General features: G+C 41.5%; 1 protein-coding gene across 2 annotated transcripts; it reads right to left on the bottom strand.

Annotated features, from left to right (window-relative positions):
- CDS1 (CDP-diacylglycerol synthase 1) lies at positions 1-27,984 on the bottom strand. Of its 2 annotated transcripts, XM_028743679.2 has the most exons (13): positions 26,716-27,983; positions 16,824-16,951; positions 16,284-16,380; positions 15,659-15,756; positions 15,117-15,256; positions 12,776-12,834; positions 10,823-10,905; positions 9,494-9,581; positions 7,489-7,557; positions 5,533-5,685; positions 4,693-4,812; positions 4,308-4,411; positions 1-3,414 (listed from the first exon to the last, which is right to left on the bottom strand). In XM_028743679.2, the coding sequence occupies exons 1-13, from the start codon at positions 26,776-26,778 to the stop codon at positions 3,285-3,287; spliced, it is 1,332 nt and encodes a 443-aa protein (XP_028599512.2). In that variant the 5' UTR covers positions 26,779-27,983; the 3' UTR covers positions 1-3,284. The 2 variants fall into 2 exon arrangements, with proteins under 2 accessions (XP_028599512.2, XP_028599513.2); XM_028743680.2 differs by lacking the exon at positions 7,489-7,557 and having other exon boundaries at positions 26,716-27,984.
- Positions 27,985-28,000: the final 16 nt, after the last annotated feature.

Below are 28,000 nucleotides of genomic sequence, written 5' to 3'. Positions count from 1 at the left end.
TCAAGGTTTTGATCAGGGCTTTATTTTCCCCATCCCAGCTCTACAAAATGGTCAACTAAAACATTTTGAATACACATTTACAGTATTGAATGCTCAACATTTACAGTATATACACACAATTTTCTAAAGTTTTGCTAAACAAGGCAGAGTGTCTCACCCAAGAGAAGTGCAAATGAAAAAGTATAGGGGTTGGGGATGTTTCCTTTTGATCACACAGTTTGCTTGAACTAATAAAATACAGATCGTTGAAGAAAATGTTCCGGCAAGTAATTAAAAAAAAAACCTTAAAAGCTAAAGCAGCAAGACATCTTCACCTTCCCTGAAAAGATTATGCTCATTAAGAATTTACTGTCCCAGGTACAGTTCAGCAAGCTTTAACCTTTAGTTATTTTAAGTTTACATGACAACAACCAGACTTGGCACTGCTGCAGATATCCCGTGATGGCCATGGGTGTGGGTTTTTGCATCCTTGAGTATGTCTGGTCATTTCTGCTAATATACTTAGGCTGTTCCTGAAAAACACACTGGGAGAACCTTTTCAACTGTGTCCTAAACAAAAACAATCAGATTCTAAAGTGACCAGGAGGCATTTCACTTTTTAATGAGCAGCAAACATTCTACATGTTTCTTAACAGTGCAAACAGAGCTGGCAGATCCAGCTCTTCTCCTGCATTCAATGGCTTAAATACAGTCTTATTTCAATACAAATGCTATAAAAAGTACACCAAAGTAACCCAAAAGTTACACCTTTACATTAAAGTTAAGTTTTACATTTTTATATGAGTCACCTTCAGGATGAAATAAGTAATTAGGCAGAAAATTTCCTAAGAAAAAATATATTTAAGTCTCAAATTTCAAAGGCCTACAAGTGACTACTGACTTCAGTGCAAATTTTCCTAGTGATGCTTCTTAACTTGAAAGTCTAGGCCATTTCTTCGGGTTAAGCTCTTTTTAGAGCTTAACCATCACCCCCATGGGGTCATTGTTGTGATTAGTTTGAAAGCTGAGATCTCTAAAAGTAGTGATTGATCCACAAATAAATTCTGGATGGGGGGGGGGAATTCTGGATGGTGGAAAGTAATTATTTTCAAATAAACATTACCCACATGCGTTCAGTGAATGCTGTGCACCCCAGTGTCTGAAAGGATACCTATAGACAGAGCTGTACACATGTAGGCACTCCATATGATCAGGAGTCCAGACATCATGCCAAATGTACGAGCAACAGCTTGTTAGGAGGAAGGTAGTTGCCAAACTTTCTTTGCAAGGTACTTCAGAGTACTCAGTTCCATTAGGATCTCAAGATATGGCAAATACAGAAGTCACTGCATTGTTTTGTTTCTTTTAAAGAAATATCTAATCCAGCTTCAAGGCACCTCTTCTGATGTTATCTCGGCATCATGGGTGCTAGTGCATAGTGTAAGAGATAGGAACCTACAATACGGCTCCTTCTCACACTAGTTATTGCTCCAGTTCCCAGTGGGCCAACTTTTTCCACAGTACGAGCATTTCCTATGCATTTCCTATGCTATTTTCAATTTACGTTATCACAGGAGAAGCATCGAAAGGACAAACACCATAGCTACTCCTGCACCACCAAGGTAATTTTAGAAGAAGCCTGTAAATATTTAGGTATTACTGGTGATGTTGTTTCATTGATTTTGATAGAATCAAAGGTTTCCAGCTTGTTCAGTCACCCTGTCATAATGATTTGATCCTAAACCAAAACACACAAGGAACTCAAGTAGTACAATGATGTAAACGGATTTCATTTTTCTAGAAGTCAGACGTTAATAACACGTGTTGAGTTTCACTACACAGTTTAGTCAAGCAGCACCAAGCAGGGCAAGAACTATGGAACCTTGAAAGCTCACAGCAGAAGAAAACTCACTCACACCAAGTTCATAGGGTAGAATCCTCCAGAAGGTTCTGTTGCAAGAGCCTCACTGAAATGAATGGAAATAGATGTGCTGTTGTGCAAATATCCTTTGTTTCAGTGAGACTTCTGTAGAAAGAAACTTCCATGAGGATTACACTCCTAATGCCTTAAATCCTATTTAATCACTCCTCACCATACCATGTTTTTGGCATTCGTGTGCTTTAGGTTTATTACTTTCATTTGCTTTAAAAATATTTTTTATTATCACATGATAAAAAGAAACCACACAGAAGCATTTAAAAAGCAACTCATGCCTTGAATATTAGAAATGTCACATTTCATGCAGACTTCGGTAAGGAATCTCAAAAGTGCAAATCATATGGAGCACATCTATCAACAGAAGTGCTGGTCCTCCCCACAGGGCAAGAAATAGTAATCTCCAACTCTCTTACTGACTAAACGCCCTTGAGACTCCATTAGCGGTGGAAGCACTAGATTCATCTCACAGCATAGGACTCCAACTAACATAGTTACGAAAGTGATCTAAATATTGCTGAGTTAGCACTTGTATTGCACTTACCATAAAGGAAGGGGGAGTTTCTATTTAACACGTCCAAACATTGGAGGCACAAATGAGCACATTCCAGAGACTAATCAGTCATTTCAACTCCAAAGCCCTGGACAGAGTTTGCTGGTAGAGAGGAGGCCTGCAACTCAAGTAGGCGTTTTGTGCTTTAAACTGGTCTTTAGGATGCTATGAGGAAGAGCCCCACCCTCCCAAAGAACATTTCCCTTTTACAAGAAGCCATTCCTTTATTTTTATTTTTCACCTGCCACTTAAGCTTTTTAACTAAAAGCAAAACCAGCCTCAGGCATCCATTTACAGGCACGCTTTTCCTGTAAGGGTTTCTCCATTACAGGCCCCTTTCCTATTTGGGGGAAGTAATGCAACAGGATAAAACAGATGCCATTTGGTCAAAGTTTAGTGATACTGTCAGCTAAAATGCAGCACGGCAAAGTGTCATTAATTGAGCTGGAGTCATTAATATCATTGCACTAAAATGTATTTTGATGAACTGCATACTCCCAATCATTCGTTGAATTCTTGTTCCAGAAGGAGTGTGCCCACCGTTGTTTAAAAAGAGTTATTTTTAAAAAACTGTAGCTGGGAACCAAGGGAGAAGGCTTGTCTCATCAACCCAAGGAACTAAACTAGACAGCAAAAACATGCAGTTAGAAGGAACTTAAATCTTGCATGGCCTCCTAGATATTCACAGTAATCTTAGTAAACAAACATTCATATCTTCAGACACACAGTCTGACTTCGGTCCAACATGTCATGCTCATATAAGCAAAACCTGCATTTCCAGCTGCACTTCTCTTTGTAGTCCACAGTTTGCTCTGCCTATCCTCTCAGCGATGGCTGAAGAATCCCCTTTTCAATGAGATGCGTCTTCAGGGTTTTGTAGACATTTAACTGTTGCTCTGGCTGAAGCACCAACAGCTGTTTCAGGAGCTTGCTGGGATTGGGGCCTCTGGCAATTAAATTGAAGGAGACAAAGTATCAATCTGCAATACCACTTGTGATCAAATGTTTGCTTATAAAGATCTCATCCAAATGAAATTTTCGCTCTACTGGGGACAGTACAGCATGAAAAGCATGCCGACCAGAACATATGCAAACACCTTAATGAGGTCACAGAAATTCAACATGAATAACCAGATCTACTGAGAGACACATTTCCTCATTATGAACATCCACCCAAGCACTCATTACTATAGGGAGGGAAATTTAAGAATGTCAGAACAAAGCTAGGTGTATAACCTACCAGTCACAAAAACTGGTTCTGCAGTACAGCAGGATAAGTATTTAACGGTTTTTGGTATTTGTTTAAAAGCCAATAAAAATTGTTGTTGGTTTTTTTTAAAAAAATGGTTCTGCATGTGAGGAAATATGAAATGCTGCTCCCTGCACCACTACAGAATTGGGGCCCTATTATTTCCCGTTGCATAAGCCCATTAATGCACCTATACCTTTGCATCTGAGTCTCCAGCTACTCAGAACAGTAATGTCAGATAACAAGGAAGATACCAATTGCCACTGGCACTTTCTGAGAGGTTTTACACATAGAACAATGTAGAGTACTGGGACAAGCAACCAGCAACTCTGTCCTAACATGCATCTAATGTAAGCTTCTATTAAGTTAAAGCAACCATTCACATTGCTACCTACATCCATGAGTTCCATTTGAAGCCATTTCCTAAGCCCCAAGACAATGAATTATCTTCTGTTATGAGCCAGTTTAAATGACTGAGCACTTTTCAAAGGCAGCAACACATAGAGCAGGTTACAGTAGTATCTGAAATGAAGACTCATGTAATGACTTCATGTCAATTCTCTGCAATGAATTATTAATAGAGAAGATACCTTATGAAACTGGTGATATAGACGTGAACAAATGTAGACATCAGATACTGACAGTCACAACGATCCATTATTCCGCCATGGCCAGGAATGGTGTCAGCAAAATCCTTTAGAAAAAGGAAACTCAATTTATTGTTTGAAGATAGCTGTCCTAATTAATACTAATTATATGTTTAATGTAACACTTTTAAATTGCTTTTAAATCAATTTATCAATTATATTTAAGTTGCAGATGCAATATTTAGTAAACTAATCCATAACATTTTTTCAATTTAAAAAGGTACCCCTAGGTAACTGGGGCAGCAGATTTCTATTTCTACATGTACTTACAAAAGCGGCACAGAAGTCTCGGTACAGGGAAGATTCATACGTCCAGATTCATACACACCTTGATTTTGAAAGCCCTTTTGAATCCACTTGCAAAGAAGCCCCCGAATGGTCCAATTAAGGATGCAAATGTTGACAAAGCAATGCTGTGCATCTGGAACGGGCACAAATTCACTGTTTCCTACAAGAAATTATGGTCATTAATTTTCCTTATAAGAAACTTAAGTTTTCTCCATATCCACAGGCACCCCCTTAAGGACAACCTGGAGCATAAAATGCTTAAAAGGATGGGCACCTTAATCAAGAAACCAGACCAGCTTTATCTCTTCCTCATCAGTCAGAGAAGAGTATCCAGCCTTCTCAGCCCAGCCTGGTCTTTGGCGTGAGGTCGGGGTTTGAGCAAAGTTCCAGAGAGGTCTGTACACTTTAATTAAAGCCTCCCTCTTCTTTTCTTAAAATTAATTTCTCCCTGTCCCTCTCCCCTAGTTATGGACTGGCAAGGGACATCAGAAAAAGGTTGTTGGGGAAACAGCCTTAGGTCTAGATACATGGGGGAGCTTTCCCTGGCTGCCATTTTCTGCAGAGAGGCACAAAGTGGGTATAGAGCAAACCACATGGTGCCACTTCCTTCTGGAAGACAATGTATGATTAGAAGAAGGCAGGTGGATTGGCCTGGCCTGCCTACTTCTACACAGCAGCAGCACAAAGCAGGAGTCACTTCAGGCAGCCCAAGGAGATTTGTTCCCTCCTCTTCATGCAGGAGGAGGAGAAAATTAAAAGTTGCTATTTTACTTACTCCAAAGGAAGAAGGGAGAGAGAATTGGGCTTTTAAAAAAGCATTTCATTCAGAATGCCAACTTTGAAAGATTCAGCTTTGCCTTAAAGATTTTGCTTTACTTACCCTTCCCAGCACAACTTGAAGCAAAGGTGGTATGGAGTACTTTTGTAACTGGAATAGTTCTGACGGTTCACACTCTGTGACAAATCTGTTGGTTTCACTGTTGTATTCCACGGGGCATACAAAATACTGATATTGAGCCAGAAGGGTGGCAACCTGAAAAGCACAGTAGGCGTCCATAAGATCTTTGTGACAAGTTGAGGGCATCTCGACTTCTTCAGTACAAGGAAAAGGAGCACTGGTCTTACCTGTGATGGGATCATTGTAGGAGGATAGCCTTCCTCTGGGTTGCTTCTCCCATTCAATCCAAAAGGCAAGGTTTAGGTCCCAGCCTTTCGCAACCTGTGGGTCCCCAAATGTTGTTGAACTACAACTCCCATCACCCCTAGCTAGCAAGGCCAGAGCTCAGGGATGATGGGAGTTGTAGTCCAAAAACATCTGGGGACCCACAGGTTGAGAACCGCTGGTTTAGGCAAATCAAGCTTTTGCCATTCTCTGCATGGGAGAGAGGCCCCCCCCCCCCACTTAGGACAGCTTCACAAGTGAGAGAAAGAACTAGTAAGACACAGAAAAGAAAACCAAAGGAAAGGAGTTCTGCCCAAGCTCATCTCCAGCCTGGAAAAAAAGGGAAGGGTGCTCCCTCCCAAGCAGAGCAGAGCAACAGCCTGATATGAACAAGTCCTACCTTCTGGAATGAATGGGAAGAACAATCCCAGAGAAGGATATCTACCTCCACCAAGAAAAAATGGTTCACTCCTCCCATTGTGCCCTAAGGCACTTTTGAAATGTTTTCTGCAGAAATGAGGCTACTGTTGGAATGGTTGTTCCCATGCCACTCCAGGTGATGTGTAGATCTCCATTCTTCTCCTGAGGCCCTACCCACCATCTGAAGTCAGGCAGCTGGTGACTGAATACAGAGTTTTCTCGCCTGTGGCATCCTTTATGTGGAATGATCTCCCCAGAAAAGTTTATCTGGTGCCAAACATGATGTCTTTTCAGTGCCAGGTAAATGATTGTCTTAAAAGTGCATTCTGCCCTAGTCAAGACAAAGCATTAAAAAGTCCTGCCTGCTGTTAGGACAGAAGGCAAATCCAGCAGCAGTCGCTCTTTCAAGGTTTCACATCCAGATGGGTGTTGCTCCAATTTATGCAACCAGGCAAAATCACCCCCCTTTTCCAAGGCTGTCCCTTCTTCCAAGGAGGAGCAAAAGAATTTTACTCCACACCAAACCAGTTTCCCCATCCCCATCAGCAGCAGGAACAGCTACTCAACTGGGGAGAAGACTCTGGGGGACAGGTGTTTTCTCCAGCATCACACTCTGTTGCTACTGTCTTTAAAACATGAGAGTGTGGCGCTTCGTAATACTTGTAGAAACCAATTAGAATCCTGTATTGAAGATCTGTCGCTGCAAAGGCAGCACCGGCAGCCCGTAAATCACATTTTAATAGGGTGAATAATTTTGAGGACCATTATGGCCGATAAGCATAATACCCTGTATTGTAAAATGCATACAATTTAGCAATGTTTTGTATACAGATGCTTTATTGTGAAATGCTGGACTTCGCTGACTTATGAGTTACTGCTCTGTGATTTTAAAACTACTGTCCTCATATACCACCCAACGATTCTTATACTGAAGGGTGGTCTATACAGGGACCAAATGAAGATATGTCCACCCAGGTGGCTAGGGAAGGTGGTCTAGTCACATGCCATGCTGTCACTCAACCAGCTCTCTTCTGCTGCAGCAAAGAAAGCTGTCTGCAATTGTGATTACAATCACAAGTCAGCCTGCCATCCACAACTTCTAGACACAAAGTGGTATTCCAAGCCTTAACTTGTCAAGAGCCTGACGCTTGAAAGCTTCAACAGACAGGCCACATTTCAGAGCATTTCACGCCAGCTTCAAATCAAATGCAATGAACAACACCACATTAGTATGAGAAGGGCACATCCACTTACAAGGAATCCAAACACAACTGTGCTAAAGAAACCGCCAATGAAGCCTTCCCAGGTCTTTTTGGGAGACAGCTAATCAGAGAGAGAAATGAAGAAGTTACAACAATTTTTGCATTTCTGTCCAAGCAAAACACACACACATAACATAAGCAGAACTTAGATCTAGTATAATCAGTTGATGTTCCAGTGCTGTACTACTTCTGGAGTAGTATGTGTATATATGTGTATATTATAACAGGTAAGAATGCTCACCCTTTAAAAAGTACATCTCCATTTTCAATTATTTTTCAAATAAGGTAGTGGGATTGTGTCTGAGGGCAGCAGTGACTTCAAAGACACATTCAAATAGGAGCCTGCAAATTACTAATGCAGATTAAATGTGTCTTTGACAAGATGACTGCTAATGCTACTGGGGACTAGGATCATGTTTTCTCAGAAATCAAAATCTGAGGTTAAGAGTGCCAGAAATACAACTAATGCACTCTGATCACCAACAAAAGCCAACACTGTAGACCCATCCATAGTCCTAATTTTTTTCCTCCAACAGTAAGAGGTCCTCTGACAAGTTAACGAAACATTCAAGTATAGAAAATAGCAAAGAATATAACAAAGAAAGCAATCTGTATGTGTACATAAGAAGCATGTGAAGAATCCGAGAACACAACTAGCAAGCCATATTGTAAAATTGGTCAAAATTATACCGTATTTTTCGCACGATTGGACGCACCGGACCATAGGACGCACCTAGTTTTCAGGGGGGGAAATCAAGGAAAAAATATGATTCCCCCCCCCCAGCTCTGGGAGCAGTGGACAGGCTGCACGCAGCCTGTGCGCTACTCCAAGACCTTCTCCCTGCTTTTGCGGGAGGTGGCGGAATTCCCCCATCTCCCGCAAAAGCCCGCAGGAGGGAGAAGGGACTGACTCGGCCAGTCAGTCCCTTCTCCCTCCTTGGGGAAAAGCCCCCAAGAGCTGCGCGCTCTGTAAAGGCTGCGCGGCTCTTGCAGGCTTTTCTGCGAGGTGGGGGAATCCCCCCACCTCCTAGAAAAGCCAGCAAAGCCGCGCAGCCCCTTTAAAGAGCGCACGGCTTTTGCCTGCTTTTGCGGGAGGTGGGGGAATTCCCCCATCTCCCGCAAAAGCGCGCAGGAGGGAGAAGGGACTGACTCAGCCAGTCAGTCCCTTCTCCCTCCTTGGGGAAAAGCCCCCAAGAGCCGCTTGCTCTTTAAAGGGTGCGCGGCTCCTGCAGGCTTTTCTGCGAGGTGGGGGAATCCCCCCATCTCCCGCAAAAGCCCGCAGGAGGGAGAAGGGACTGACTCAGCCAGTCAGTCCCTTCTCCCTCCTTGGGGAAAAGCCCCCAAGAGCCGCTCGCTCTTTAAAGGGTGCGCGGCTCCTGCGGGCTTTTGCGGGAGATGGGGGAATTCCCCCACCTCCTAGAAAAGCCAGCAGAAGCCACGGAGCCTCTTTAAAGAGCGCGCGGCTTTTGCCTGCTTTTGCGGGAGGTTGGGGAATTCCCCCATCTCCCGCAAAAGCCCACAGGAGGGTTGGAGAGTAGCGGGAAGGCGTCGCGCGCCTTCCTGCTGCCCCCCATCCTCTGGGGCTGGCGATGGGGGAAGCGCTGCTTTTCCCCCGCCAGCCTCAAAGAGCAGACTCTCCTGGCTTCAGTGGAAGCAACGGGAAGCCTCCGGAGCGCAGGCTTCGGAGGCTTTGCCTTGCTATCGCTGAAGCCAGGGAGCCTGCATTCGCTCCATAGGACGCACACACATTTCCCCTTAGTTTTTAAGACGGAAAAACTGCGTCCTATGGTGCGAAAAATACGGTAGTTAGCCTAGTTGCTGGACAGAACAATCCCTTCCAAAATAGCCATGTGTTGAATAAATGTGCAACCAGGATGTGCCACATTCTGCAGTTCCCCAGGAAAGTGTTAAACTTCCACAGAGTAAACAGAAGCCAAACATGAGCCAAACCTATTTGATTATTAGTTATTTGATTATTTACGGAACCAATTTTGTACCTTAATTAACGGAGTTCTCCCAAAGAAGAATCCAAAGATATAAGCAGCAATATCATTGCAAACAACACTTGAGATAGGAACAAGAAACCTGAGCAGTAAAAAGAAAAAAGTTTTATAGTTTAGAGTCAACCCAGAGGTATTATTATGAAGAACAGTAACTTTGAAAAAAAATCCTGGTCAACTTGCAAGGGGAAATTCATAGGACAGCAACAGTATACTTTTTAAATAAAATAATAATAATAAAATAATAATAATTTAAATGCAAATGTTTACAGAATGATCACTTTGAGGTGGCTCTACAATATGAGGAAATTCTGTACACTGTAAATATATGCCAAACACTTTGAAAGTTATGAAATGAATCAGAAATATGTCTGGAAAAGAGATGGATACAAAGCACATGCTTAAAGAGACAAACACTTCCTGTAAATTAAAATAAATCCAGGCTATGCATCAGCAACACCCCCTCACCACAAATAATTAGATTCATAATTTATGTTTGAGTCTCTTCTTGCAATAGGAGACCCGCTTTCCATTTCAGTCATTGGCAACTGCTAGACAACAGGAAAACAGAGTGGGAATCAACTAACTGCCTGAATTCATTCAAAGGCTTGTGCTAACTGGCAGAACCGTTGAACATCATTCATTAAACTGCTGACACTCATTCCATATCACAAATTCCCTCAGTTTCAAAAGCAGTTTGCCGCAGAGCTTGGAAGGTTGCTGTTGAACAACCAGAAGTCCCCTTTAGTTCACAAAACTAGCGTCACAATCTTTTGGATTGTGGTCCTTGCCCATTTGTAAGGAAGAGGGAAGCTTTTCCTGAACACAGGGCAATCGCACTCCTCACCAGCAATGCAATTTACTCAGGATTTAACCATAAAGCTAATGAAATTTACTGAGACATTTGCATGACTTCTTGAGGTATACCCATCCATACTCCTTATAGTTAATTCTGGCCTTTCATCATAATCCTAAAGGCTCTGGGAGAAAGTTTTGCAGTTACCCACAAGACCTCCAAGGCAATGTATTTAGAACTGGCACTTATTTTCTATGACCTACATTCAGCCGCCCTTAATGCTAGCTGAAAATTAGATTACAGTGGTGTTGACCAATATTTTAAGACTACTCAGAGGGTGAAGGTTTCAATTTTGAATTGAATTTTAACCATTTTATTGTTTATTCCAGATATTTTAAGGCCTAGACAAGGCCTCGTGGAATATCCGCAGACAAACTTGTGAAAGAGAAAACAATTACCAGACTCTAGAAACATACTATTTAAACAATTGAGACATATGTATAGATTTGCAAGAATTACTGTCCCCTTACCAGATCATGCCTTCAAACAGATTTTGGATGACAAGATGGGATTGTGTTACAATGATCAGCAAAGTGACATGACTCCATGCGAACTGTTAACAGTGCAATAACACAACAGTTAGTGACACTACAACAGATCAATACATCTAAATAAAAATGGTAGTTTAGCTGAAGGAGTTGCACAGACATTCTAAGAAATTAGAGGTGTACACAAACAGTATCACAATCTAATTGTATTAATTTTGAAGACAAGACACTTATAAAAAGAGATTTCTATTAAAACTCCTATAATTTTCCCATTTGGGAATTAAAATACTTTTAACCATTTATCTTAATGGGAATGAGGAAGAACGAAGGTGGAAAATAATAGGATAGTCAGCATATACATATAAGACAATTTAGAATTAGAACATTAAAGATGTTAGTGGCAAAGTTATGGTGATGGCATGCAATATAATGATGAAAAATTGTCCAGACAGAAGTTAGTTCCTACAAGTTATTGATGAACACAAAGGATCAAAACTACACTACCTGCAGACGTACTAAAGAAGAAGAATCCCTTCTTAAACAAACTGTGATTTGTCATGTGGCAACTCTAGAGAGGTTTCATACAATTAAATTACCATTTCAAATGTAGCCAATAATTGGTAGGCTACTAGGGACTAGATGTTAATGTCTGGTTCAGATATGAATCCCACTGATTAATATTCTCCATATGACTATTCTGACACTTGCATATGTGTACTATGATGTGTGCTTTTTGTGTGTGCTAAGTAGATACTCTCAATTTACATTTACATTCAGCATGGATGCTATACATTTCCAGACTTCTAAAGTCTCTTGTTCTGATCTGTGATGAAGAGTTGTTTTAGCTGTATACACATTTGTACTGTACATATTTGACTGTGCACAAAGTACTAGTGCACACTTTTGTAAATCTACATTTTTGTGTTTTTATCACTCAGGACAACTGCAAGCACATCTGCAACCATTCCACAAAGCAGTACTATGTAGAGGCATTCAAAAACACATGTTGGATTAAAGTGCAGGCCACTGAAAAATGCAAAATACTGACAGCCTTGAGGTAAGTCAATAATTTTAAAATAATTCTTGGTTTCTTACTGTTAACTTAGGCAGAGGTGAGAACATAAATGTTAAAGGTTTAATGTGCATTTAAGTTTCAAACAATTTAACTTTATGTTCATGCTGAAGATTTTGAATACCCCAACAGTTCTGCTGGCTGATTGGTATAGAAAATAACAAATTCACTTTTTCCAAAGTGTAGTCAGTCTAGATTGGCAGATTGAATTAAGCCTTATAGCAATAGTCTTCAACAAAGAACCCATAATTATTACACGTTGAGCTGGTTTCAACCCCACTAGGCCATGTGCACAATCTGAAATGAGCCTAAGCAAAACAAAAACTTGTGTATGCACCCTGTCCTATTCCCACACAACTGGGAAGAGGGAATTCACAAACTTCTACTGCTGCTTTTGGTTAACCACAGCTAGCTATGTCTTCTGGAGCCAGAACATGGTTAATATATAACTATGGTTACTTCAAACCATCATTTCAGAAGGTGGTTTGCTTTCAGTTAACACAGGTTATGTCAACCAGCTTGTTGTTCTAGAAGTGAAATCTTTCAAACTCCTCCTCCCAGTCATGTGGGGCGAGAAATGGGAATGGGGAAAGGAGAAGAGTGAGAGCCCAAAGCTGCATTGGGCACATTCTGGTCTATGAATATCACACGAAACTGTGATTTAGCTTAAACATGTCAACACAGTCATTGACAAAGATATCACTTCCATATCTCAAATCCAGATTTGTATTAACAGTGCAGGTTAATAACTTGTATTCATAAGGCTTTAAAATCTATTTTGGACATTAAACTTCAAAAGCAAGTGATTTAATACTGCTAATTATTTTGACAACAAATTTAGCAGCTAAAGGATAGATACGCACCATGTAAAATTGCAGGCGATAGTGCCTCTTCACCAAGCTCAATACAAACAAACAGAAACCTATGCAAAAAAACAGAAAACAGGTGCATCTTTTCCAGCCTTTCAGTGAACAGAAGCTAGCCAGTTGCATTGTTGGGCTTGCCCCCTCCACTTTGGTTTTCAATTGTATCAGTCTGAACCTCCATACTATAACTGTAAATACTAGTTTTCTTTAGAGATTAAAATTGTTTCCATTGCACCTCCTGATTATAGGGCCAATTTAAGCAGTGTGTTGAACAAGATTGTCCAGATTCTTCTATACAGTGGTACCTCTAGTTGTGGATGAAAAGTCTGCAACTAGGGTGCCTCTTCTGCACATGTGTGTGGCACGATCAAGCACTTCTGCGCATGTGTGAAACACGCAATCGCTTCTGCACATGCACGCATGGCGAACCTGGAAGTAACCACTTCCAGGTTTCCCGGGTTCGTAAGCTGAAAGTCTGTAACAAGAGCGGAACGCAACTAGAGGTACCACTGTACTGTAAGGAAACTGATGGCAAGGACTCAGTTTCCAAAGCTCCCACTGTTCATTTCAACTGTAAGCATAGTTTTTGTACTCAGAGGCCAAATATTTAAAATTATAATTGCAGATGAGTCTTTAATGACTGATTTGGAAAAAAACAACCCTAAGATTTATAGAGTGCCTTTCAACAGAATCTCCAAGGCACTTAAAACCTCAACATGCAATCTCCCAACAAAGACAATATGAATAGCTAAAAGCCTGAAAAATCACCCTAGGAGCTGAATGTTCCAACTGCCAAATGCCTAATGGATAGGAGTACCTTCAATGCTCTCTTAAAAAGCAGTGTAGAGAGGAAGCCTGGCAGGGTTCTCATAGGAACATGCTCCAATAATTGTGAGTACTACCCCTGAAAACGTGTATGTATTATGCATCATTAGAAATCTGACTTCCTGCACACAAGCAGGGTGTAAGACTTCTTACTAAGGACGGGCCAATTTCAGTTTCTTATTTTTCAAATCTTAAATTCAGTTTGCCATATCTCTGCATCAATTCGTAATTTTTAAAATAAATCTTTATTTCCCCTAATATAATGTGTTCTTGTATGTTATTTCACCAATATATCCATTTTTATGCACACATTTCTCTAATAGCATATTTGGTGTACTTCTTTTGTTTGGAGAACCGCAGGACAAAATTCAGAGAACTGTGAGTTTTGAACAATAGCTGTGTTTTGCTTTTTATACTGTTTTGGGACGTACCAATTAAGAAAGTTCACATTAAAATGTGAACCGTATCTAAAATCTACCCTGCTCTGAGTTATTGTTGTATATAATAAGGTCTGCATCCAACAGAGCATTTTTCATAATAGCTTTCAAGGAACACTGATGCACGGTTATTTGACAAAAGCGAAAAAGATGGCTGATAACTTCTAAGCACAAATTTCAAAATTTGGGCATGTCACATGTACTCAGTCTGGTGCCTGCCTTTATTAAAAATGCAATACCAATGAGATAATTATATGCCCTCCCTTGTGCTTTACAACAAATGATTAGATTAGGCAGCACCACTCCCTTGATAATCTCATCTACATCTAGGTTTTAAAAGAAAGAGGGCACAAAAGTGCAGCCTCAGTAATTGTTTCACAGTTGTGAAAATCCTTTCCCTGGATGGCAACATCTAGAGGATTTTCTGGAAGTGTTATTTGGTTTATAGTTTAGAGTCAACCCAGTTATTTGGTTTACATCAAGTATGGCCCAACCTCGGTATTGTATAATCTATCAATAAAAAACAAAAACAGCCCACAGCTTCCTATACAAGGGCCACATGACTGGGACTGAAGGAGCTGTAGTCTGCAACACCTGGAAAGTATGTTGGAAAGTCTTGACATAGAACTTTCATGGCCCACCAACGCATATTATATTTTCAAAGCAAGAATACACACTTCGGATTGCTTAAGAGTTGCAATACAATTAACTGTTAAGTGATACTAATTATGCATTCTTGCTTAACAACGTTAAGTGCCTTGCAGGATCAGATCAAGATCAGGCCATTCCAGATTCTATGCAAGAATGCCCATTCCCAAACTTATCCAACACTGAAGCTATTCATTAAAAATAATTCTGGAGCTATGACATGGGAGATGACTGCCAAAATGCCTTTACTAAGTTACTCAGTGTTTACTGCAACCCATGAGTGTGGTTTTCAAAGGTTGCATATAGTTAATTCTGCAATTTCTGTGAAGACTCTCTTTTTGTCTATTAGCACAGAAAGGGAGAACACTGGAATCTGACATCAAGTAGTAAATAACTGCAATGGCAAGTAACAAGTTGGACCAAGTTACCTGCCAGATAAAGTGTAAAAGATATAAACCGGTGATAGCGAATTAGGAACTGAAGTTGCTCTCTTCTTTGAACAAATGTGGCAAAGTAATCTGCTACAGTCTCTCCATAAAAGAAGTAGTTCACACACAGCAAGAAATACCTGCAACATATAAAGCAACTTTAGATACTTTCTAAGAAGGGAGCCCCCTTTTTTCTCTCTTCATACCGTTTTATATCTTTAAAGATGAAAATATAAAAGTAAGAAAACTCTAACATTTTGCATACTTAGGAGTCTTCCAATGGAGATACAACATGATTTGGAGGGGTATTTTGCAGGGGATACCAAAAAAGTAATCGTTACATTAAGTTACATTTCTTTTAACTGTGTCCATTATTGAAGCATTTGATGTCTCACTTATTTTAATTCAAGTACAGAAGTGAAGCACCACAAAGCCAGCAGTTAGAAGCAGTCAGTAAATCCTCAGCCTGTGCTTCCACTAAAAGTCATCCCTATGGATGTAATGGGGAAAGGCTGGAAACAGCTAGAACCGAAATTACTTACCAGCTCAGTGTTCGAAACCATGGCAACTCATAAGAACGATAGACTCTGTAACCTATAGTGATGATTTCATGGAAACACTTTACTTGTATGCTCATGACCTGAAATCAAGGTAAAAGGTGAATGTGATTCCAAATTTTAATACAGGATAGAAATGCATCATATTCATATGCTGGAACTGGAAGCTAATCTTAGGTGAGTCATAGTATTTTGATATGGCATAGCTCATTTCATAGATGCCTTTAGCAGGCTCATAGGCACTCCAGAAATTCAGTGCACAGGCTTCCTGGTTCATACAACATCAAGGGAAATTCTCAACACACATTACATTGTGTATAAAGGCCTGTGTTCAAAATTGCTCCAAATGGGGACGAACAGAGAGATACAGGAATTCACTTGGCATTTCAGATTTCAACTACAAGTTTCTAGCTTCTACATCTCAATTGAAACCTCAAGCAGTGCTGGATTATAAAAGCAAAGGAGACTTTCAGACTATATGGCCATGCTACTCAATTAAACTGGTTTCACAACGGACAAATTGAGAAAAGGCAGGCTGAAGTGATTAACAAATTGGTTTTCATTTATGCTAAAACAAAGCAAATAAATTTTAACAGTTCAGGAAACTTACAAGCAGCATCAGCATAAATGAACCCATGTAAATAATCAGCGCAAAAGCTGTAATCATAGCTAAAGTTAAAATCCCACGAATCCACCAATTCTTCCATCTGCAAAAGAAAAAAAATCCATAATGTTACAACTACCTGCCACTTCATAACAAGAGAAACAAAATTAAGTATTAAGCTACATTAACACTCAGCAACTGAGCAACTGAGCAAAAGAATACTGATGAGTCTAATGTAACTTTTTCATGTTTGAAACCAAATTCAATGTCCAGGTCAGAACACCAATGTGACAATGTGATCTTTTTAATTAGAAATAAGTCCCACTAGGTTCAATGAGGTTCAAAAAGTCTGGCACCTATAAACTCATAACACTAGGAAGAGATAATGAGATAAAAACAATAGACCATTTTTTAGAATAATTGTCTCTATTCAAATGGCTCCCTGAATGCATCTCCAAGCAACTAATTCCAAGAACAAAGCTTTAGCTAGCACACAATCTGCTTAATTTATTTTACAGTAATATTTTCATTTTTATTTTTCCATACCTGGAAGACAAGCCAGAAAGGGCCTTCTTAAAAATTTCTGGAGTGCGGTCTGTTGGTGGAACAACTTCAGGAATGTCTGAATCGGTCCTGAGGTCTAGCTCCGCAAATCTATCTTCTCCATCTACATCCTAAAACAAAGCACATGATGCAAATACGCTTAAGAAGCTAAGAACACACATAACACCAGCATATTGTTTCAACATTCAACGTACTGTAATATAGAAATTTATTATAATTTATTATTATTCCATTATTCGAAATCAGTGGCAAAGCATGATTTCATGAGAAGCCAAATGCTAGAAATTTTCAACATTGTGAACAAAATTATCTTTACAGATACAGCTTTTCAAAAACAAATAAGAAAGCTGTTTTTTAAAAAAATTATGGAAAGTAAGATCCCACCAAACTCAATGTGCTTGAACACTGGAAGAAGTCAACACCTTCCACACAACAAATTGTACTCCCTATTCTGTGGGTTAAACCACAGAGCCTAGGACTTGCTGATCAGAAGGTCAGCAGTTCGAATCTCCACGATGGGGTGAGCTCCCGTTGCTCGGTCCCTGCTCCTGCCAACCTAGCAGTTCGAAAGCACGTCAAAGTGCAAGTAGGTAAATAGGTACCGCTCCGGCAGAAAGGTAAACGGCATTTCCATGCGCTGCTCTGGTTCGCCAGAAGCAGCTTAGTCATGCTGGCCACATGACCTGGAAGCTGTACGCCGGCTCCCTCGGCCAGTAAAGCGAGATGAGTGCCACAACCCCAGAGTCGGCCACGACTGGACCTAATGGTCAGGGGTCCCTTTACCTTTATCTTACTCCCGATTCTTATTTGAGCTGACAAGGTATCAATGTGAGAATACAGAAAAGAAATGAGAGAAGATTTTGGTCAGCTTTTTTGAGGCATGCATCATACTCAGCAGTCCAGTATATTTGTATTAACAATTTATGGTCAAAATAATCCATGTCCTCCTTTCCTATTTTGACTCTTTTTATTTTGTTAGTATGTTACTTTAATTGTATTGCTCAAAACAGCAATTAATTCAAAAACTGTAAAATAAAAGACAGGATAGTAATTATACATGTACTCATACTTCACAGGGGTGGGGAAAATGTTCTTGACTGGACACCAATAAATTTGATGCTGGTGCCTAAGAATGTGAGATGTTTTCCATCCTTGGCTCTTTCTACATTTGCTGCCGTATCATTTATCAAAGATAAATAGGAATTAATTTCATTATGCATGAACACTGTATCTTACGACTGCCGATCAGAGCACAGTATGAATAGTCATTCTGAAAGACTTACAGTAGTGTCAGCTAAAAAAAAGCAAGAGAGGAAGCCCATATCTGCTGGGAGGAGTTTCATAGCAATCACAAGATTTTAAGGATAGTTATCAGCTGAAAGAAATTTGTTGTAAAATAAAACAGTTAAGGGAGAGGAGAAGTTTTTCTTCTTAAGAAGAAAATGGGCAGTATTTTCTTCTCCTATTTTCATTATAGACTTGAACTAAACTTTGGCAGGCTGGAGCCTGCAGGTTGGAGTCCGCTTAAGGGCAGCACTGAGGATAGGGACTGGTCCCCAGCCCACAAGGCTATCTAGTGAAGGTGAGGCACCCAAGGGGCAAAATCATTAAGGGTTATACAGGCAACTCCCCACTTATGTGGGGGCTACCTTATGGCCCTGTGTCCATAAGTGAAATAGAGCTATGTGGGGAACACCCACTAAACGCCCACTAAACGCCCTCTCTGCCGCTCTCACTTCAATCCATACCAAAAATACTGTATCCAAAAATATCCACAACTAAAATTGAAGCTCTGGGGTTGGCAGAAGGATTTGCAGGAAAGCAGCTGCTGCTGCTGCACTACCCCACACAGCAGCTGTTTGGCAGGGAGGCTGAGCAGCCTAAACAAAGCTTCCTCTGCCCTTACAGACATCCTCTTTGGGCTCTGGGGAGGGTCTCCTTGCAAGCCATGAGGATGCCTGTACTGTAAACATGTAAAGCTCAAATGCAATTCTGTTAAACAAAGAGACACTTCTTTTTACAAGAGTAGGAAGAAGTTTAAAAGAGGGGGGGATTGTAACTCATTTCTTCCATTTCTGAATATTGCAGGTTGAAGAGACAGTTTTTGAGTCCAAATAATTAAAACTTCATTTTATTTACTATAAGATTGATGACTACTGCTTTTACTTTTCCTCCTCCTTCCCTCCATTTTCTTAACTGTGGGCAAAACAACAGAGTAGACCCACTGAAATTAATGAAACATGACTAAGTTAGGTCCATATATTGCAATGAGACTACTTTGAGTAAAACCCAAGGTATGCCTGATATCTTTAGAGTGCAGCAGCCTGCTGCTCCATCTCTAACACTGGGCATATAAGAGATTTGTACCTTAAAATTTAAGAATTGTAGGAAACTCAATAATTTTATATGCCAAGTTACACATAATGCTTTCCACAAGCTTAATAATAAAGTATTGAAAATAAATATTGTATATAATTTCAGTTTTCCCATCCTTTCTGTTTTTTTCCATGAGAAAGGGGGCTGCAGAAAAAGATCATCCACCCCGGTTTCAACATTTCCAAAATGTTTAGGTTTCTAGCCTGGCTTTTCCCGTTCTCACATTACTGCAATTCTTCTCTCCTTCCACAGGGTAGATACCTTTCCATGAAAAAGAATGGGACATTTTATGAATTGTCAATCCCTGCAGGAAAAGGCCAGATTCCCAGTCCTACTACATAGTAGTTACCCATTCAAGCTTTTCCAGAATGGAGGTTAAGTCTTTATAGTCCCCAAAATAAAAAAAGTGAAGAGCTCAAACCCTGGCAATTTTAAGTCAGAATGTTTCATCCCAAGGCATCCCAAGGCATCCACCCTGAAACAGACTCAGGTAGAGGAATTAACCTCATGAACTAGACCATCAAAGTAGTGTACAATGCAAAGTGCAGACATATGACCATCCTGAAAACTACAGCTTGGTACTCCATATAACTATGGATATGAGGAATTAGTAGTCTCTCTCTTGAAGAGACTGTAACTAAAATCCACAATGTTTTTTAAATGTCCTAATATGTGACAAAGACAGCAGACCTTCTCACAGAACACTTGCATGGCTACAGAAAACCAAACCATTCTCTGCAATTTCAGCAGCTAAATCAAATCCAACCAATAATTTGTGAAATGTTTTAGTAATATTATTGTTCAAATAATCCACCTGCCAGTCTACAATTATCTGAGCTACATCCCAAAAACGAATGAGAACTTTTAGTTTGAGTTTCTGCTTGATTATTTTAGACTGAATTTTTTGAGGTCACAATGCTGTTGCTATCTTAGCTGTTCACTTCTATTTTTTTCCCTTGTACCACAGCATACCTCTAGCTTCCAGATGGATCACAAAGCCAGAGATTGGAAGTTTGGATTCTGAAAGCAACTGCCCTAGTTTAAAGTTCCAAGTATTTACTTATTCCAGAGGGGTAGCCTGTAGAACAAAAAGAGTCTTGCTGTGGCTCCTTCAAGACTAACAAATATATTGTTACATAAGAACTAGAGCCCACTTCATGAATGTTCATATATCTCAACTGAAATATAGTCCACTTAAGCTTACACCATAATACATCTGTTAGAATTTAAAAGGTGTCACATCTAAGTAACTTCCTAGTTTATTCCAGGGTTCTAGTTATGCCCTTCTCAAGTACAGTTAGCTGTCATACAGCCCAATGCTATGAATATTTACTCAAAGTGAAGTCTCAGTGAGTTCAGCTAGGTTTACAAATAAGGAAAGCATGCACAGGGTTGAAACTTGAACTACTCTATGACTTTGATAATTCTAGAAAGCTGGAAGGTTTAAGGCACGCATAGGCAAACTCAGCCCTCCAGAGGTTTTTTAGGACTACAACTCCCATCATCCCTGACCAGTGGTCCTGTTAGCTCGGGATGATGGGAGTTGTAGTCCCAAAACATCTGGAGGGCTGAGTTTGCCTATGCCTGGTTTAAGGACATAAGGTGCTCCTTCAACAGCCAGTGGAGTACTATTAAAAAGTACGCTAAGGCTATTAAAAAGAAAGAAAGAAAGAAACAGAAATAAGAGTGCAAAGTAATATTTCTAAAGCAATTTTAAGCATGAAAGGATTCAAATGACTGCCAAAATAATTGGCTGCATGAGTATTCTAGCCATTTTGGTCCATTTTCCCATTCTTGGTTTAACATAAATCAGTACAAAAAGCTTGGACACATTATGGCCAATAATCTGTTCCCAGAACACATCATAATCATACACTATTACTTATTTTAGCTGCAAAATTTCCTGTACAAAACTCACCTATGAAACTTCAGTAAACAGACTAGTTTTATGCTTAAGATCAAATTCATATTTCAATTAGAAGTTTAGAAAACTATGTGGCACTTTTCATTTTTATAGAGAAATCTGGTAGTAGTACAGTTCCTAGTAGTATGAGCCAGGAAGCCCCTGGTTCAAAACTCACCTTAGGCACAAACTCACTAGGTAGACTTGAGCAAACTACTATTCTTTATCACCTTAAGTCCTCATCTGCAACATGCAGCTAACACTAACCTATTTTAAAGGGCTGCTATATGGAAAGGTAGCATACAAATAAAATGACTGATGAATGCATATTGATATACATGTGAAATGCTTCGAACACTAAGGGTGACAGCCAACTGTGGCCATGTGTGAGTGGAACGGACTGCAGGGGGAAGGAAGGGGAGGAAGTGAAAATCACCTCACATAATGTTGCATGTCACTCCATGTGCACTGTATAAATTGTTAGTATTATTAGTTTAAGCTTTCCATGCAGTATGGCTTACTTGCATGAGTCATCTGCATTTCTCACCCTGCAGAGAAGGCACTTGTAGCATGGTACATTTTGCTCACTTGTGCCTGATGCTGTGGCACCCTGCAGTATAGTATGTGGCAGAATGCAAAATAATATGTTAGGAGCCTTTTAAGTGTGCAGCTCTGTTTTTGCGCTGTGCCACCATTTTTCTTGCCTCTGCTGTTCTCAGCCCCTTCGCCTTTCCCTCACTTGTGTCACAACCTGATGGAAGGTGGAGTCCAAGACATGTGGAGGGCAATAGTTTGGGGAGGGCTGCCTTGTTTTATGTCCCACTGCTTCTCCATAAGCTGTCATTGTTCGTGAAACACTCTCCCGAGGCAGGCTCACCTTGTACCATCGTTTTATATATTTAGGCACCAGGCAGAAACTTTATAACCAGGCCTTTAACAATTAGTCTGAAGATGATTAAAAGAGTCACTGATCAGGGGCAGAGGGCATGTTGTGTGACTAAAGCTCCAGATTTAACTCCCAGCCCTACTGCTTCCAAGAATTTGAAGAGCTGCACACTGCCAGGCTCATAGGTTTAAGATAACTTATTTATACAAAATAAAGCAAGAGACTCCAATGGATTATAATAAGCAGCAAGTAAATATTTCCTTTGTCTTTCCTTCACACAAACTAGAATGGTAAGCCCTTCTAAGAACAAATTGTACCTCCACATCTAACACTGTCACAATTTTAGAGTTGGGCAGCAACACTTAGCTTTTTTATTCTGTTGAGGTGTCATTTGCTAGCTGCTTGCTCATTAAACAAGGGATTCCTAGCAGTCAAGGGCAAACCCAGTAGCCCAGCAAAACTTTGCTTGTCAAGCACCTGCTACAACTGCAAGCATCATCAAACAGTAGCAATGGTAACTGTCCAGGACAACATATGACTGCCCAGGACAACATTGTTCGCTACTGCCATGCTGTTATAACTGCTCAGCTGCAAATTTCTCCTTCCCAGGCTCACAGGATTGCTCACTAATTTGTTTTTGTAATTAGATCAAACATTACAACATGCTGTTTAACAACACACATTACCCTCTAGGAGCTTTAGAGCCACAACTACACCAGAGCATTTCATAGAATTTTTATTTATTTTTTAATTTATTTTATTAAAGATTTTCTTGTTTTACAGAAGTAAGTGTAATGTCTCTCGTGTTTTTTCCATGTAACATTTTTACAAATCCGTTTCTTTTTTTCTTTTTCTTTTTTAAGCATTTCATAGAATTGTAGAGTTGGAAGGGACCCTGCGGGTCATCTAGTACAACCCCCTGCAATGCAGGAATCTCAGCATCCATGACAGACGGCCATCAAACCTCTGCTCAAAACCCTCCAATGAAGGCGAGTCCACCACCTTCTGAAGGACTCCATTCCACTGTAGAACAGCTCTTAGCTGTAGTCCAACAATTTTTGGGGGGGGGGGCACAGCTAGCAACTCCAACTGAAAATGGATCGGGGTGAATGGTCCCAGCTGCTGCAACCTAAATGCTCACAGTATCTCCCTCCCCACTGCCACACAGTCCTGACCCTGAGCTTCATAGTCCCTTGCCCTACTCTGCTGGGGGTTGGCTGCGACTGCATAGTAATTCTGGGGGAAGGCACTCTGCACATGCTCAGATACAGGGCATGCTTTTCAATTCTGAGAGAGTACTGGCCCACCTCCTGACACACCAAGGCTACGTTCCTCCATATCCCCCCACCCCTACCCCTGGTGGCCAGAAGCCCCTGGCCTGGGCAAGGCTACCCTCACTCAACAGAGGTCTTAGCAGGTAGCTGACCCATGAGAGCCCCTCAGAGGGACCTTTAAGTGGCAGCAAGAAAGAGAAGCGGGGAGAAACCAGACCATTGTCAGAGGAGTCACCGATGACAACAAGGTTGGCAGCTTCCACTATAATAATTTAATAATAATAATTTATTATTTATACCCCGCCCATCTGGCTGGGTTTCCACCAGGAATGGGAATTCCAGGAATGCGAATTCCAGGAAATCCCTTCCACTAGGAATCCCTTGTGAGCAAGCAGCTAACAAATGACATCTCAACAGAATGAAAAAGCTAAGTGTTGCTGCTCAACTCTAAAATTGTGACAGTGTCAGATGTGGAGGTACAATTTGTACTTAGAAGGGCTTACCACTGGGTTTCCCCAGCCACTAGGGCACCCACAGCTCCTTTTCTTTTTCTGCCACATGTCAAAAGTGCCTGTGGCACTCATAGACTTTAAAATATTAAGACTGATGATTCCATTGGTTACATGTCAGGATTTCCCCCAGATGCTTTTGATTGATTTTTAATGTCGTTATCCTTGCCTGCGGTGGTGAAAGCCCACAGGAAGAAACCCAGGATTTTAAAGTGCACGAACAGCGTGTTTTTCACAACGCTACCCAAAGGCAGGAGCAAAGGGCAGAAGCTCATGCTATACTTTGCTGTTGTTTTTAAAACTACTCCAAGAAGCAATTCTTGAAGGTTGGGAGACTCTACAGAACAACTTTCAACAGGCGTTTGAACTAGGAGAAATTAGCATCCCCTTCATGAACACGAATAAGCATACAAGATTCTCGCTTAGTTCATAGAAGATGGCAAAAATGCAGTAATAAAGAGGCTGGCCAGTTTACTGCACAGATAGGTAGCTGTGTTGGTCTGCCATAGTCAAAACAAAAAAAATTCCTTCCAGTAGCACCTTAAAGACCAACTAAGTTAGTTCTTGGTATGAGCTTTCATGTGCATGCACACAGTGTATCTGAAGAAGTGTGCATGCACACGAAAGCTCATACCAGTTTACTGCAGTTATTCAACATGCCTAGTTATCTCAAGCAGCAGATTTGATGGCAAGCCTATTAGCTTGTTAGCTTGGCTATACCACTTCCGATTGCAGGTCAAGATTCACATGACTGAATACTCCATTTTTTTATTAAAAAAGGGCATGCACATAAGGCAACAGGAGATGCACCAAAGGATCAGGGATTGCCAGCCCAGTGTTACAGAGATTATGGCGCCAATGAAGGACTTATTTGCTGCCCCCAGGATGCAGTGTGCTCTTTCCAACATCAGGCGTACATGCAAACAAGTTTACAATAAAGTTAACACACAATTACCGTACGGTTTTGTTTATGATAGATGAAGGTTCTTGTGTTGGAGAGTGGTGGGTAACATCAAACAGGGGTCGCCAACCTTTTTTGACCAGCAGTCAAAAAGTGGCGCAGGCAGAAGTCAGAAAATGGCTGCCATGACAGGCATGGCATAATACAAAATTCGAGAGAGTATAATCACTGCTACTTCTCTCCACCACCACCCCGTCCCATGAACCTGGGACTGCAGAGCTGAAAGGCAGGATACTCTGCCTTCTGTCATCAGGTATGAGACCAGGAGCCATGAGGAAGCTGCTCCCTATGCATCCCAAGAAGATCATTATGGCAAGGAGCAGACCGTCTTGGCCCCATTCAGTGGCCAGAAACAGAACAGCTACAGGGAACCTGTATTCCCCCCACCCCCTGAAAGAACACTCTGCTCCAACTGTCAGTTGCCCTGGAGATGTAGAAAAAAAAGCAAGGGGAAAGGCAACTCCAGCCTCATCCTTCAGCCAAAGGAAGAAGAGCAAGCAACTGCTATTCAAGCAAGAACAGGGAAGATCAGCCCAATATGGGAAGAGCAGCCTGACTGATACAATTTTGTTTCATCTTTGAAGAAGTGATCTTATTCTACCTTTTCCCTCCAGTCCCCTTCTCTTGTATGCCTTCTGTTTTGAGTTTATGAGCCTGAAAACAGAATCCATTTCTCTCTCTCTCTCTTTATTCCATCACTTCCTGAAGTTAGAAAGTTTGAAAAACTGGCTTGCTTGCTCAGGTATATTCAGCACCCTAAAACAATTGAGTTTACTGACAACACCACTACAATACCACTAGCTTTCATTTCCAAGTTCTGCTAGAATTTAAAAGGCAAAAAAAAACAAACCTGGGCTCACCCATTTCCATTTCTTTCCTAGCACTAAAAGAATGGTGCATTTTTTGGCAAACCATACATACACAGTCTAGACATAATTAAAATCTTGGCATCATTATTTCATAAAGATGCCTCTATTATGCTTTATATAGTGTCAGCTTTAATATTCAGTCATAGGAATGACACTTACTTCTAAAAGCCTACGTTTCAGTATTTAAAATCACATACAGTTTACGTAAGGCAGAAACACAACTGCTAATGAATTGTTTCATCCCCTCTGCCTAAGGGCTAATAGGCACAAAACCAATGCACAGATATCCATGAAAGGGGGGGGGGGTTAAGCAAACAACAACAGCTTCTCCTCTTGAAATATTATATCTGAGCCCAGAGTCAAATGTCTGTCAGTTAGAAAACCATAAATATATAACCTGACATGGGTGTCGAAACAAGCTAACAAGAACAAATTCAGCAGTTTATTTTTTACTTCCTTCCAATGCACAGGGTCAATGTATTAGTGAACCGGCTGTTTACATCCTATAGCTAGTGAAAACGTAGAACAAGGGGAGGAGTGATGCAAAGAACAACCTTCTGCACAGAGTGCAAACTGCAGGTAGAGAGAACGGCCTCTTACCGCAGAACTGGAACGGTGCACAATATCCACATTTCTAAGCTTTACCAATTTACCTTGAATACTCTCAACCTTGTTAAGTAATGAACATGTTAAAAATGCAGAGGTGTGGGGAAGGGAGAATGACTTTCATTTTCCCACACCTTCACCGCAGGATAAAGGACGGTCAAGTGTCACTGACACGGAAGAGTGACTTCCTAAGAGAGAGGTGAAGAAAGCAAACACCTGCCCCAAATTTCATTACTCAGGCATATCCCCAGAGGTGAAATGATAACCGAGCGAAAGAGGAGACCGCAAAGAAGCGTCTCTCTTTCAAATCTTAATCCTCCATGGGGAACAAGAACTGCTTACATCATACCCCAAGCAGAAAGGGCGGTGGAATCTGCTGGGAGGAAATGGTATGCGAAGTATCCCTCCTCGGAAACTGACAGGGCTCACACCTTCCATGTCCCCATACCTGCAAACAGGTAAAACGAAAAAGAGGCCCATTCAACCTTACCTTGTCAATTAGGTTTGCAGTTTCATGATCTCCACCAGCTCCTCTCTTCCTCAGCTCCGACATTTCCCTGGTGCGAGGTCAATAAAACAGCAGCAGGAGCAGGAAGTAGAATGTGTGTGTGCAGGGGACAAGCCTACCTTATAATAATGGGGAGAATCACAGGCTTTAACTGCAAAAGCCTAGGCCTCTGGAACCCTCCTACATCCCAGCTAGCTCCTTGCAAGAAAGCAGAGAACTGGGGGGGAAACAACCCCAAAATCAGCTCCCCACTGCAAAAAAGACACAGACCAGAAGTCTCTCTCTCTCTCTTTTTCAAAGACTCTGCGAGGATAACCCCAAACAGAAGGGTCCCACGAGGTCCCTCAGGAGTTTTCCATGATGCTACTTATAGCAGGGACCCCCCAAAAACAGATGCCCTTCAAAAAGATCTCTGTCAAAAGGACTTCTTTGGCTACGCGTCCCGCCCCCTCTCTCCCCCCAAATAAATGGGCTCTGAGATAAGATTTGCTTTTTTCCTAGGCAAAGTATGGGGGGACCCTCCCTCAAATAAAATAAGCAGGTGGGGAGGGGGGTCTCTTACTCCAGAGACTTATACACACACATAAGGGGTCTTGTCTAATCCCCTCTCCCCGAAATAAAGCTCAGCTCTGTTCCTCAGAAGACTTAAATGATGGGGGGGGGCGTTATGCGCAACCCACAATTAAGTCTCCCGCCCAAAAGGCGCTGCTCGGCCCCACATTTAAAAAATCAAAAAAAAAAATCACAAAGGCCCCCCTGAAAACCCTTTCGAGTGTGGTTTTTTTTTTGGGGGGGGGAGATCTCCCTTTCCCCTCACGACCAACTACAGAGGGCACCCAAGGGATCTAACACCCCCCCACACCCCTGTCACCCGCTCGCTCGCTTCTCCCGCCTGACCTCTCTGCCCACACCCCCTGGAAGAACGGGGAAGGTGAGGGGGGGACCACAGCGGAGCCCCTATGAGACCCCTACGGCGCCTGCCTCCCTCCGAACCACAGCGCCACCCGCGATAGGCGGCGCCGCAGCGTTGCTACTGCCGCGCGAACCGCCGCCGCCACACAAACACACACACGCACAAAACAGCCGCGCGAGAGAGAGCGACTCCTCAACGGGAGAGAAAGGGAGAGAGGCAAGGACGGACGTTCGCTCGCTCGCTCCCGCGCTTTCTCGCTCGCTCCCTCAGCAGCCCCTTTCTCCTCGCGCCCGGCCGGCCGTTCTTGCCCGTCGCGCGGCGCCCGGGCCACGCCCCCTGGGGTGATGCGTTCGG

The sequence above is a fragment of the Podarcis muralis genome, chromosome 9 (assembly GCF_964188315.1).
Source record: "Podarcis muralis chromosome 9, rPodMur119.hap1.1, whole genome shotgun sequence".
NCBI classification, from domain to species: domain Eukaryota; kingdom Metazoa; phylum Chordata; class Lepidosauria; order Squamata; family Lacertidae; genus Podarcis; species Podarcis muralis.
The sequence above is the reverse complement of the archived record's forward strand: the minus strand, read 5'-3'. Positions and strand labels throughout refer to the sequence as shown.